Source organism: Pelophylax lessonae, assembly GCF_965119305.1.
Source record: "Pelophylax lessonae genome assembly, chromosome: 6".
In the NCBI taxonomy this organism is placed as follows: domain Eukaryota; kingdom Metazoa; phylum Chordata; class Amphibia; order Anura; family Ranidae; genus Pelophylax; species Pelophylax lessonae.
The window spans coordinates 12,856,967-12,870,316 of NC_138773.1; the positions used below are offsets into that span (position 1 = coordinate 12,856,967).

Sequence of the window (13,350 nt, forward strand, 5' to 3'; positions counted from 1 at the left end):
GGAATGCAGGAGGCCCAAAGGATCACTGGAGTCACAAGGGGTGCTGGAGACACAATGGTCACTAGGGATGCAGGAGGCCCAAGGATCACTGGAGTCACAAAGAATGCAGGAGGCCCAAGGGTCACTGGTGTCACAAGGAATGCAGGAGGCCCAAGGATCACTGGAGTCACAAGGAATGCAGGAGGCCCAAGGATCACTGGAGTCACAAGGAATGCAGGAGGCCCAAGGATCACTGGAGTCACAAGGAATGCAGGAGGCCCAAGGATCACTGGAGTCACAAGGAATGCAGGAGGCCCAAGGATCACTGGAGTCACAAGGAATGCAGGAGGCCCAAGGATCACTGGAGTCACAAGGAATGCAGGAGGCCCAAGGATCACTGGAGTCACAAAGAATACAGGAGGCCCAAGGATCACTGGAGTCACAAAGAATGCAGGAGGCCCAAGGGTCACTGGTGTCACAAGGAATGCAGGAGGCCCAAGGATCACTGGAGTCACGAGGGGTGCTGGAGACACAATGGTCACTAGGGATGCAGGAGGCCCAAGGATCACTGGTGTCACAAGGAATGCAGGAGGCCCAAGGATCACTGGAGTCACAAGGGATGTTGAAGATGCAGAAATAACTGGAGTCCCAAGAGATACTGGACACACTGAGGTCACACAAGTTACTGGAGTCACAAGGATGGTGGAGACCCTGGTGGGCAATGAGAAATGCAGTAGAGGGGCGCGGGCGCGGTGTAGCAAGTTAGGGTGATAACCTGTTAGGTTGTCTTTTAGTTGATTAGCTGTGGTGCTTTCATTCCGAATGAAACATGGAAGTGCCGGTGGCCGTGCACCAGAGAAGAGACCAAGTGCTGGATCACGGAGATGATGACTAAATATACAACAAACCACCATATGTTCCCTTTCAAGAAACCGAGAGTGACTCTGAAAGCGAAGGGAGTAATGAGGAGCTGAACAGTCCCGGGTTCGGTTCGCCAAAACTTCAATCAATGGGAGCCGAATCTACCCCAGTCAAAGCACCTTGTCCCCATGTTGATGACTACAGGGTCCTCTCCCTCACCCCCCTTTGCCAAGTGGTTGTGGGGGGGGTCTGAGGTTGGCGGGGCTTTTCAAAATCTAGAAACCCTCTTAATAATAAGAGCTAAATAATACCCCCTACTCATTCACAGGAAATAAAAGTTGTAGGCTAGAAGTTTAGACACAAAAACATTGGAGAAATCCTTTATTAAATAAATAAAAAACAAAAAAAAGTCTCTCATTGTAAATCCATTATCAATCACTATAGCCGCTCCTCCCAACTGACAAACCAGCCACACACCTGACCGATCATTGATGGTGACCCTGAACTGTCATTGGCTATATAAAGGAGAGGGCAGGGATTGCGGTGATCGTATGGCCTTAGAGCCCAGCATCTCAGGCCACTCCCTTGCCCCGTCCCCAAAAGCTTTGAGTGACAGCGGTTTCCGAGACAGCACCATGCCCTCGACAACAACAAAGTTCCCACCATGTAACCAGGCCATGTGACCTCAACAATGCTCCCTCCATGGGCAAGAGAGGGAGCAATATTGGAAAGTTGGGGATAAAATGATAAAATTCTGCAAACTTGAATTGATGGACCTGAAGGGAAAAATAAATTTGGTTGTAAAAAGTTTAATACTCCTCTAAGGCAGCCTTTTTCAACCAGGGGAGGGCCTTGGGGTTTCTTTAGGGGCACCTTGGCATAAAAGTGCCTAAAAATTGATCAAAAATTGTATACAGGCCAGCAGGTGGATCAAGCTGCCTTTTAGTTACACAAAGCAATGGATTTTCCTTATGAACCATTCAGGTGTGCCAAACTGGTGGCCCTCCTCCAGCTGTTGCAGAACTTCAAGTCCCATCATGCCTCTGCCTGTGGCAGTCATGCTTGTAACTGTCAGCCTTGCAATGCCTCATGGGACTTGTAGTTCCGCAACAGCTGGAGGGCCGCCAGTTTGACACCGGCATCAGGGCCGTCTTTAATATTGATTGGACCCTGGGCAAACATTTTCTTGGGCCCTGCCAAATCCACTTATCAACTATTCTCAGGCAGTGCAGGCTCAAGGGGCAGCTGCTTTAGGCCCCACAACAATGACTGGGCCCGTGGCAGCTGCCCCTTTTGCCCTGACCGGCATACCAATGACATCATCCGTTAATAAGGAGGATGTTTGTTGCCTCCATAGCAGCCTTGTTTGACCCCCCTGTGCCCCTCCCCCTCAGCACTGGGGTGACATTAGCCGACTGATGGAGAGAAATTGAGAAGGAAGAGAAACATTGGCATACTAGTCAGTACCGGTGTGCAAAAATATATTTGCTTTGATAGAATAAATCACCTGTAAAGTTGGGTGTTCTTGGTGTGGACGTTGCTGCATTGTGTAAAATTTATTAGAATAGATTTTTACATTTTAGAATGGGGGTGCCTCAAGACCGTCCATCATTTTTAACGGTGTCGTGAGATTGTCTATAACTTTAAAGGGTGCATTGACTGAAGAAAGGTTGAGAAACACTGCTCTAAGGGATTGTGTGTAAATTTCAGCTTTTTTTCAACAGATGATAATCAGATAGAGGAAATCATGTAAAAGGGAGCTTATAGCTCCACCTGCTGGCAAAAAAAAAAAAAGATAAATTATTAATATTCATCATTTCATCTCAGAAAAATTCAAGAAATAAAAAAAAAATACAATATATAAATATATACACATTAGTCCAGTATGTCAGTTGTTGCTCTATTTTATGGAGAAACATTCAGTGTGTATCTCTTATCCCGACCGAAGAGGAGAACACCTCCGGTCAGTTTCCTGAGGCTGGGCTGTTTCTTCAAGATCCGGGCCTTTTCCTCTGCACTCGGGTCCTCCACGTCATCGATCACCACAAGGACATTCTTCTTCCCTGATTGCAGAAGGAGAGGCGATAGAAACCAGCAGTCAGCATATGAGATATTTTTTTGTTGTGTAACTTAAAAGGTGATTTTATTTAAAAAAAATGCAGAATAGAATGAATTAGGAAATTACTCCATTATGACCCCTAGATGGAGCTGATAAATGGAGCTGATAAATATATAAAGTATTTATATAAATATAGTAAGTATTTCCTGAGCTTTATCAGCTCCCTCTAGTGGCAGATTAATATACTAAGTATTAATTTCCTGATCATTATCAGCTCCATCTAGTGGCTGATGATTATACTAAGTATTTATTTCCTGATCATTATTAGCTCCCTCTAGTGGCTGATGATTATACTAAGTATTTATTTCCTGATCATTATTAGCTCCCTCTAGTGGCAGATGATTATACTAAGTATTTATTTCCTGATCATTATTAGCTCCCTCTAGTGGCTGATGATTATACTAAGTATTTATTTCCTGATCATTATCAGCTCCATCTAGTGGACATAATCCTACTCTACAAATAAATACCATTTGACCCTATTTTAACACGCAAATGTGAATTTTTTCATAAATACGCCCCTTAACCACTTTAGGACCGGAAGGATTTTGCCCCCTTCCTGACCAGGCCCTATTTTGTGATTCGGCACTGCGTTATTTTAACGGACAATTGCGTGGTTGTGCGACGCTGTACCCAAATAAAATTGATGTCCTTTTTTTCCCCCACAAATAGAGCTTTCTTTTGGTGGTATTTGATCACCTCTGCAAATTTAATTTCTTGCGCTATAAATTCAAAAAAGTTTTTGAAAAAAAAAAACAATATTTTTAACATTCTGCTATATAACATTTTCAAAAAAAATAAATAAAAATTAAAAATCATTTTAGGCCAATTTGTTTTCTGCTATATATATATATATATATATAAAAATCGCAATAAGCATATTTTGATTGGTTTGTGCAAAAGTAATTGCGTCTACTAACTACGGGAAAGATTTATGTCATTTTTATTGTTTTTCTTTTTTTTTATACTAGTAATGGCGGCGATCTGCGATTTTTTTTTGCCGGACTGCGACATTGCGGCGGACAGATCGGACCCCTAACTGACATTTTTGACACTTTTGGGGGGACCAGTGACATTACTACAGTAATCAGTGCTAAAAATATGCACTGTCACTGTACTAATGACACTGGCAGGGAATGGGTTAACCCTATGGGTGATCAAAGGGTTAAATGTGAGCCTAGGGGAGTGATTCTAACTGTGGGGGGGGGCGTGGTTTGTGAAATGACATGTGTTCCTATATAGAAGGATCACATGGGCTCTGTTATCATTCCAGGGAGGAGAATGGTCGGTTGTGTTTACAACAGCTGCCCGTTCTTCTCTCTTAGCGGAGAGCGATCGCGGGTGTCAGGCGGCAGTTGGAGCCGCCTCACCCGTGCATTGGCTTCCCCACTGCCGAGTGGGGGCGGGAGCGCGCCGCCGCCGGCGCTCGCTCGCCCCCTAACTTTCCGCGCGCGACCGACGTAGGTCTACGTCGGTTTGCGCAGGAGAGACACCCTGCCGAAGGAAAAAGCAGCTAAAGTTCAAATAGTATCTAAACCCAAGATACGAATGTAATTCTATAATTTATTGCAGATGAAGGTGGGAGAAAATATAACCAGAATAATCTTCAGCTTTAAAGAACACCTTCGCTAAAAGTAAAATTTATATCTACCCTGTGATGGGGGTCACTTTGGTTGGGGGTTCCTGTGGAACCCAGCTTACCTTAGAGAGGTTGGGAAATCCCTCTCTCAGCTCCGTAGGTCCCTCTTAAGTCAGCCTGTGTCTATTAGGGGCACAGGGTGACCAAGAAAATGATGGACAACTACTTCATGGACGCTGAGAATATGGTTTGGATTACTTCAAATGGGACAGTAATATTTATCAACCATATATCCCAAGAAATATGAAGATTTAGTCCCACTTTACACTGTGAGACCTATAACCTGTAGTAGACCGCGTCCATGAAGTCTGTGACTCCTGAATAATCAAAGCGTTGCTTAGATGTGGATTCCATGTACTTCAATGTAGGGGACGGACAGTCTGCTACTGGGGTCTCCCTGCTTTTGTCTGTATAATAAGGTGTTCTGTGTTTATACTTAGGATGATGTATGGTGTGCTGTGTTTTAGCCTTGTTGCAGTTCTGACTTAATTAACATGTTAATGATAACATTGCCTGGGTCTGCATTCCCATTCACAGATTGTTTCTGTCCAGACGGCTAGGAAATTAGTTCAGATTAATTATACTTCTGTACACAATTTCATCTGCATATGATAATGTAATCAGGCTTACCTGACCTGGTGGGGTATATATTCGGTGTGAGTTTGTTCAATAAAGGTTCCAGATCTTATACAAGCTATGCTCGGCTAGTTTTGTAGGGGGGGCAGCTAGAATATCTGATATCCATGTTCAAGACTGAAGGAAGCGGTATTCTAACGGAAGCCCATTGTGGGGTCGCAGTTCCGTTCCATACCCCTTTAGTGTACTTCCATCCAGTGCAGCCCTTAAGGTCTTTACTGTGTGTTACAGCCCAACACCACACACCATTTGGAAAGAAATTACCACCCGGCCGGGTCCCGTGCCCCTATAAATACCATTAGAATACAGAGACTGGCACTCACCGAGCCGGGCAGAGAGGTGATTCAGATGGCTGTCATACAGAGACCCCGGCACATCGGTGATGTACGCTCTCCCGTTCCTCTTGCTGTGATACAAGACCCCGAATGTACACTCTGAGACCACCCGCCGGAACGGTCTCCAGTCACACTCCAGGATGTAGCCGTATTTAACCTCCTGGACGTAACTCTGCAGTGCCGCAGACTTCAGAAGATCCCGCAACCAATAATAATCCCTCTGAGGAGACCTGGAGAAAATCCCAACAACTTGCTTCTCCGACATCTACAGAGAGAGAGGTCATCAGTGATGAGATGTATACTTCATACCAGACAGCTTCCAGTAGTCCTACTAATCCTCAGGTATCAGTTCCTTCTAAATAACAGGCCAGGGACAAGTATGGATGCCGGGAGTCCTGACTTTTACTCTAATCCCTGACTACTTGTTTATTTTAGGTACGTTCTGTTTCATATGCCGCTTTATGCATTGCATTGCCTGGCCTGTCCAGACAGTATGGTCACCTGCTGACCGGCCACCATCCACGTGCAGAACGAAAACATTTGTTTTGTTTCAGATTAATTCGTTAAATTACTAATTTATTTTTGTTGCGTTCAGAAAGAAATTCATTTTGTTTTGTTTCATTTATCCATTTCAACCAGATTTAATTTTTTTCCAATGGATTTGAAGTATTTAATTAAAATTCAAACCAAATTTAAAATTGAAAATGTTGAATCAATCTGAAATCATTGTGAAGAACAGCTGCTTCTATTCTATTCAAAATTAAAATTTTGGAACATGGTTATATTTTTTCTATTCTGTTATGTGCTATTTTTTTTTCAATACCATTCAACTTTTTATTTTTCTCTTTCTTTCTCTTTCTTTTTTTTCTCTCTTTTTTTTTCTTTTTTTTCTATTCTGTTTTATTCTATTCTAATCTTTTCAAAATTAGAATTTTGGAAAACAGTTATATTTTTCTATTTCATTCTATTCTATGCTATTTTTCTATTTTATTCTATTATTTCTTATTCTATTTTATTTTATTCTATTCTGTTTTATTCTATTCTATTATTTTTAAAATTCAAATTTTGGAAGACAGTTATATTTTTTCTATTTCATTCTATTCTATGCTTTTTTTTTTTTTTCATTCCATTATTTATTTTATTTTATTCTACTCTTTTCTATACTTTTATTTTATTATATTAATTTATTTTGTATTCTGTGATAAAAACGAATTTATGCAGCGCTAGCTTCAATAAAGTGATAAGTGCTGTGATATATAAACAGTATTCAATAATTTATAAAGTGCATAATAAGGATCATATACACAAAGTGCTAAAAAATATATGCAATAGCCAATAAATTATAAAGTGCATGTATACACATAAGTGGTTAGATATACTCCAAAAGAATATTCAGTGCTTGAAACAAAAAAGTCCTTATGGTGATCCAATTAAGGTGCCAAAATAATTCAGGTGCTTGCAAAGTGACAAGGTGCCCCTCAAGGTTCCCCACTCACCAAATTGCAGATAAATTAAGACCTTCAAGATTATTGCACATTGCCCGGGATCTTTAAGGACCAGAACTTCTCCTGTGTAGCCTTCACACTTGTTGGGTCAGCTTCCGCCTCCACTGGCTTTGCTTTTTCTAGTCTAAAACTGCTAATGGTGCGTTCTTGCTTTTCCCTAAAGCAATCCTTCATTCCAGCATGACAGGAAGATTTAGGGAAAAGCAAGAACGCACCATTAGCAGTTTTAGACTAGAAAAAGCAAAGCCAGTGGAGGCGGAAGCTGACCCAACAAGTGTGAAGGCTACACAGGAGAAGTTCTGGTCCTTAAAGATCCCGGGCAATGTGCAATAATCTTGAAGGTCTTAATTTATCTGCAATTTGGTGAGTGGGGAACCTTGAGGGGCACCTTGTCACTTTGCAAGCACCTGAATTATTTTGGCACCTTAATTGGATCACCATAAGGACTTTTTTGTTTCAAGCACTGAATATTCTTTTGGAGTATATCTAACCACTTATGTGTATACATGCACTTTATAATTTATTGGCTATTGCATATATTTTTTAGCACTTAGCACTTTGTGTATATGATCCTTATTATGCACTTTATAAATTATTGAATAGTGTTTATATATCACAGCACTTATCACTTTATTGAAGCTAGCGCTGCATAAATTCGTTTTTATCACATTTTCCTAAGAATTTTCTTAGAGTCTGCAGCAGCTGCTCATTATCTTATTCATACTAATAATTTTCACTTTGTGTAGCGCGGGTTTAATTTTGTTTTTTTATTTTGTATTCTATTTCATTCTACTCCAGTCTATTCTGTATTATTCTATTCTTTTTAAAATTCAATTTTTTGAAGACAGTTATATTTTTTTCTATTTCATTCTATTCTATGCTTTTTTTTTCTATTTCATTCTATTATTTCTTATTCTATTCCTTTCTTTACTTTTCTTTTCTATTCCTTTATTTTTGTATTCTATTTTATTCTACTCTATTCTGTTTTATTTTATTCTTTTTAAAATTCAAATTTTGGAAGGCAGTTATATTTTTTTCTATTTCATTCTATTCTATTTTTTATTTTATTCTATTCTTTCCTATTCTATTTTATTATATTCTTTTATTTTCTATTCTATTCCTTTATTTTTTATTCTATTTTATTAAATTCTGTTATTTTCTATTTTTTTCTATTCCGCTCTGTTTTACTCTATTTTATTCCGTTTTATTTTATTCTATTCTTTTCTAAATTGGACTTTCAGAAAACGCCTATATTCTAACACTAATGCACATAGTCTTTGAAGGAAATGAAAGCATTGATGACTAGGACTGATATTTTGAATTTGTTTTTGAATTTGATTCCGTTTTTATTATCTATACCAAATTTCGGACAAAATTTTTATTTTTTGTTGTTTTGGATTCGTTTAAGATTGTTACTATAGTAATTCGGAAATTTGGATACATCCATCTGATTTTGCCACCCCCTTACTATTAGTAGTAAAGGATCCCTTAGTGTATATTATAGTCTATGTGAACTTTAAAGAGACTACAAAATGTGGGGTATATATTTGAAATATATCAACCCCAATATTCTGACCACTCAATAAAATGTCAGGTTAATCTCCTAAAAGGCGATCTCATTTATTGCCACAGATGAAGGAGTGAATAGACTGGTCAGAGACAGGATGGGGATGACTCAGAAGAGAGGAGGGGAAGGTGAAAGGGTTAAACCCCCCCCCCCATTCATTCATTAAATCCTATTCAATTCTCTTCCCTCCGTTGTGATAGGAAGGGCTCTCATATGTAAACAGACCTCAGTGTTAACACTTGTGTTGGCTGTGATTGGTCATCACAGCGATCACATGGTACAGGGCTCAGATGGGCTCTGTACACTTTGTACGTGACCTGAGCTGTCCAATTACGGCTAACTCTGATCACAGCCATTTACTGGCTGCCCAAAGGGGATTTCTGAAGAGTTTTTTTTTTTTATAAATGGGACTGTAATATGTATATATTTGCACCCCCCCCCCCCGATATTTATTTTTATAGTGGGGAGGGCGTTAAAATAAAACCTGCTACTCATAGTAATGCACCTGGAATATTAGAAGACAAAGAAAGGAAGAAATATCTTCTCACCTGTTTTTGCTGTATTCCAGGAGAAGTCAGAGCATCGAGCATCGATTCTGGAAAATCCAAATTTATATGAAGATTCAAATAGCTGCCACCCTTTTCTGTTCAGATCTCCTTCTCTCTCTCTGTATATATACATATATATATGTGTATGTGTGTATATATATATATATATATATATATATATATATATATATATATATATATATATATGTGTGTGTTTATATATATATATATATGTGTATATATATGTGTGTGTGTATATATGTATATATATTTACACATGACGGTTTTATAATAATACATACAAATATATATATATATATATATATATATATATATATATATATATATATATACACATGGAAAGCATGGTTATATACATGGTTAGCAAGCTGTAAATTTAGACAAAGGTGCAACAACCATTCTTATCTAATATACTGTGTTTACTATTTCTGCCACTAGATGGTGGTGTTTGGTTTGATACTTTCATAATGTATTGTTCCTCCTTGTTGAGCTAAATGGTTGAAGGAATGGAGGTTGCTTGGGACAGAACTGGAAGGGAGGTTACCTGTGTAGCACTGCCCCCTAGGGAGCTGCTGAGATTGGATTTCCCTGGGTTACCCATAGCAATAATCAGTTAAAATATCACTTGGCTCAGTCAATGAACAGTCCAGGGGATTTGGTTTTTGTGTTTTTATTTTGTACTGGGATGGGAGAAGGGATGAGTGGGATACTCCAACTATGAACTATGCACAATTCTGAGGACAATTAGCTGCAGTGTGTGCGACAAGGCCGCTGCTTCACTTTGCCACTGAAGTGAAGATAGAGAAAAGGCTCCTGTTCAAATTACTCTTCAGGATCTCAACTTGGCACCCCCTTTCTCTCATGCTATGTGTGCTAGCCCCTGTCCACTGACTCTCACCGGAGTGGTCCCCTTCCTGGGCAGACCCTTGGCAAGCTCCCTGGTACTCACAGACACTGTTTTTCCTCAGGTCGCTCTGCCACTTGCTCCACAGTCAGTATCCTCTGGACCTCCTGGCTCAGCACCACACTTCTGGTCCTCTAGGCCGACCGCCTGTGACCACTTTCCCCACAGACAGAAGGAGAGACAGCCGTCACCCTCCTCCTGGGACCTGCCTTTTCACCCAAAGACCGCCTTGTCACATGTGCCCTTGGCTTTTATGAGCTAGCCCAGGAGGCACCACTCTTGTGCTAACCCACTGAGACAGCCACAAAAGCCTGTCGTCGTTGGCTGGGTTTCCTCCACTTTCCAACAGGCTTCCCTTTTGGATACAGTGGGGACACTCCCTCAGACCAAGTGAATCACACCTGGACACATGTAACAGGCCTAACTAGTGATCAGGCTCTCCTGATAAGCAGGCAGAGCAAAAACTATGCTTTTCCTAGCACCTACCTAGGAGGGCGCTACACTTGGAACAGGAGAGGAAAGGAGGTTGCTTGGGAAAGGACAGGAAGGGAGGTTGACTGGGGCAGGAGAGAAAGGGAGGTTTATTGGAACAGAAAGAAGGGGAGGTTGCTTGGGACAGAACTGGAAGGGAGGTTGCTTAGGACGTTACAGGAAGGGAGATTGATTGGGACAGGAGAGGAAGGGATGTTGCTTGGCACATTACAGGAAGGGAAGTTGCTTGGTACAGGAGAGGAAGGGAGGTTGCTTGGTACAGGAAATGAAAGGAGGTTGCATGGGACAGGAGATGAAGGGAAGTTGCTTGGAACAGGAGAGGAAGGGAGATTGCTTGGGACAGCACAAGGAGAGGTTGCTTGGGACAGGAGAGAAAGGGAGATTGCTTGGTACAGGAAATGAAAGGAGGTTGCATGGGACAGGAAGGGAAATTACTTGGGACAGGAGAAGAAGGGAAGTTGCTTGGAACAGGAGAGGAAGGGAGATTGCTTGGTACAGGACATGAAAGGAGGTTGCATAGGACAGGAGAGGAAGGGAGGTTACTTGGAACAGGAGAGGAAGGGAGGTTGCTTGGGACAGCACAAGGAGAGGTTGCTTGGGACAGGAGAGGAAGGGAAGTTGCTTGGAATAGGAGAGGAAGGGAGGTTACTTGGGACAGCACAAGGAGAGGTTGCTTGGGACAGGAGAGAAAGGGGGGTTGCTTGGGACAGGAGAGGAAGGGAGATTGCTTGGGACAGAACAAGGAGAGGTTGCTTGGGACAGGAGAGAAAGGAAGGTTGCTTGGGACAGGAGAGGAAGGGAGGTTACTTGGGACAGGAGAGAAAGGGAGGTTGCTTGGCACAGGACATGAAAGGAGGTTGCATGGGACAGGAGAGGAAGGGAGGTTGCTTGAAATGGGAATGGAACATTGGTTGCTTGAAGCATTACAGAAAGGGAGGTTGCTTAGGACAAGACAAACCTGCTTTATCATATTCAGGCAGGTCCATTCTTGTGAGATGTTTTTGCACCATGTTTGGATTGGCTGTCAGGTCTTGAACTGAGCTCTCCACATTATTTACTAAAATAGAGAAAAAAATAAAAATAAAACAAAACAAACAGAAAACAATTCTTAATCTGTTCATACCACCATAACACATATATGTGACATCATGGAAGTGGGATTTATTCTGTGGTTCCTGTGTCTGTGAAACTAAAAGGGAAGATGGAAGATGGAATGTAAGAGAGGAGAGTTACATAGCAAACAAAAAAATTGTGTAACCATTCAGAGGCAGCAAGAAGGACATTCCTTGTTCTCCAGCAACTGTGTTCCAGGATCATAGTTACATAGTTGGTGAGGTTGAAAAAAGACATCCGTCCATCCAGTTCAACCTATGATGTGTGTGTGTGTTTGCTGTTAACCGTACATTGTATACCCCTGTATGTTGTACATTGTATACCCCTGTATGTTGTACATTGTATACCCCTGTATGTTGTACATTGTATACCCCTGTATGTTGTACATTGTATACCCCTGTATGTTGTACATTGTATACCCCTGTATGTTGTGGTCTTTAAGGTGCCCATCTAATAGTCTTTTGAAACTGTCGATGCTCCCTGCTGATACCACTGCTTGTGGAAGAGAATTCCACATCCTTACCGCTCTGACAGTAAAGAACCTCTTACGTAGTTTAAGGTTAAACCGTTTTTCCTCTAGTTTTAGTGAGTGGCCCAATGTCTTATTATATTCCCTTTCTCTGAATAGTTTGTTCCCTATGCTAGGGTCATCACCAGTATAGTATTTGTACATTGATATCATAAACGAATTAGGGGATTTGGGGATTGGAGGACATTAATTACAAAGAGCGTTTACAAGCGCTTGATTTATTCTCCCTCGAGAAGAGACGCCGGAGAGGGGACATGATAGCAATTTACAAATACCTCATTGGTGATCTCAGCATAGAAAAAAACGATTTAGTCGCTAGGATTGCATGAGGACACAAGGCCATACAATGCGAATAGAGGAGAAGAGATTTAACCTCAGGCTACGCAGGGGGTTCTTTACTGTTAGGGTTACAAAACTGTGGAATTCTCTACCACAAGAGGTGGTTTCTGCGGGAAGTATGGTGGCTTTCAAAAGACTATTGGACATACATCTCAAGGATCAGAAAATTCAGGGGTATGAGAGATGATTACGGCCACACACACCAACACAGGTTGAACTGGATGGACTATTGTCTTTATTCAACCTCAACTACTATGTAACTATATTCCCTCTCAATCGTCTCTTCTCCAGAGAGAATAGGTTCAGTGCTTGTAGTCTTTCCTCATAGCTGATGCCCTCCATTCCCCTAATTATTTTAGATGCCCTTCTCTGGACTCTCTCCAGTTCCAGCACATCCTTCCTAAGGACCGGTGCCCAGAACTGGATAGAATACTCCAGATGTGGCCGGACCAGAGTCTTGTAGAGTGGGAGAATAATCTCTTTATTTCTGGAGTGAATCCTCTTTTTTATACATCCCAGCATTCTGTTGGCTTTGCTTGCAGCAGCTTGGCATGACTGCCAAGCCTGTTGTCCACTAGGACTCCCCAGGTCCTTTTCCATCTTAGATTCACCCAGAGGTTCCCTAGCGAGTAACTTGCGCTCGTATTTCTGACACCCAAATGCATTAACTTACATTTTTCAACATTAAACCTCATCTGCCATGTAGTTGCCCACCCCATTATTTTGTTCAGGTCCGCTTGTACGGTTACAACATCCTGCATAG

General features: G+C 41.3%; 1 protein-coding gene across 1 annotated transcript in view; it reads right to left on the reverse strand.

The window, feature by feature from the left end:
* Positions 1–2,717: 2,717 nt before the first annotated feature.
* The window catches only part of LOC309559109 (uncharacterized protein), a 35,747-nt gene continuing 25,114 nt past the window's right edge, over positions 2,718–13,350 (reverse strand). Inside the window, exons 8-11 of the mRNA XM_082262248.1 lie at positions 11,565–11,663; positions 9,190–9,236; positions 5,558–5,834; positions 2,718–2,903 (exon numbers count right to left, since the gene is read on the reverse strand). Of these exons, the coding sequence (XP_082118374.1) occupies positions 2,746–2,903; positions 5,558–5,834; positions 9,190–9,236; positions 11,565–11,663 (581 nt within the window). The 3' untranslated portion in view covers positions 2,718–2,745. The remainder of the gene's footprint in view (positions 2,904–5,557; positions 5,835–9,189; positions 9,237–11,564; positions 11,664–13,350) is intronic.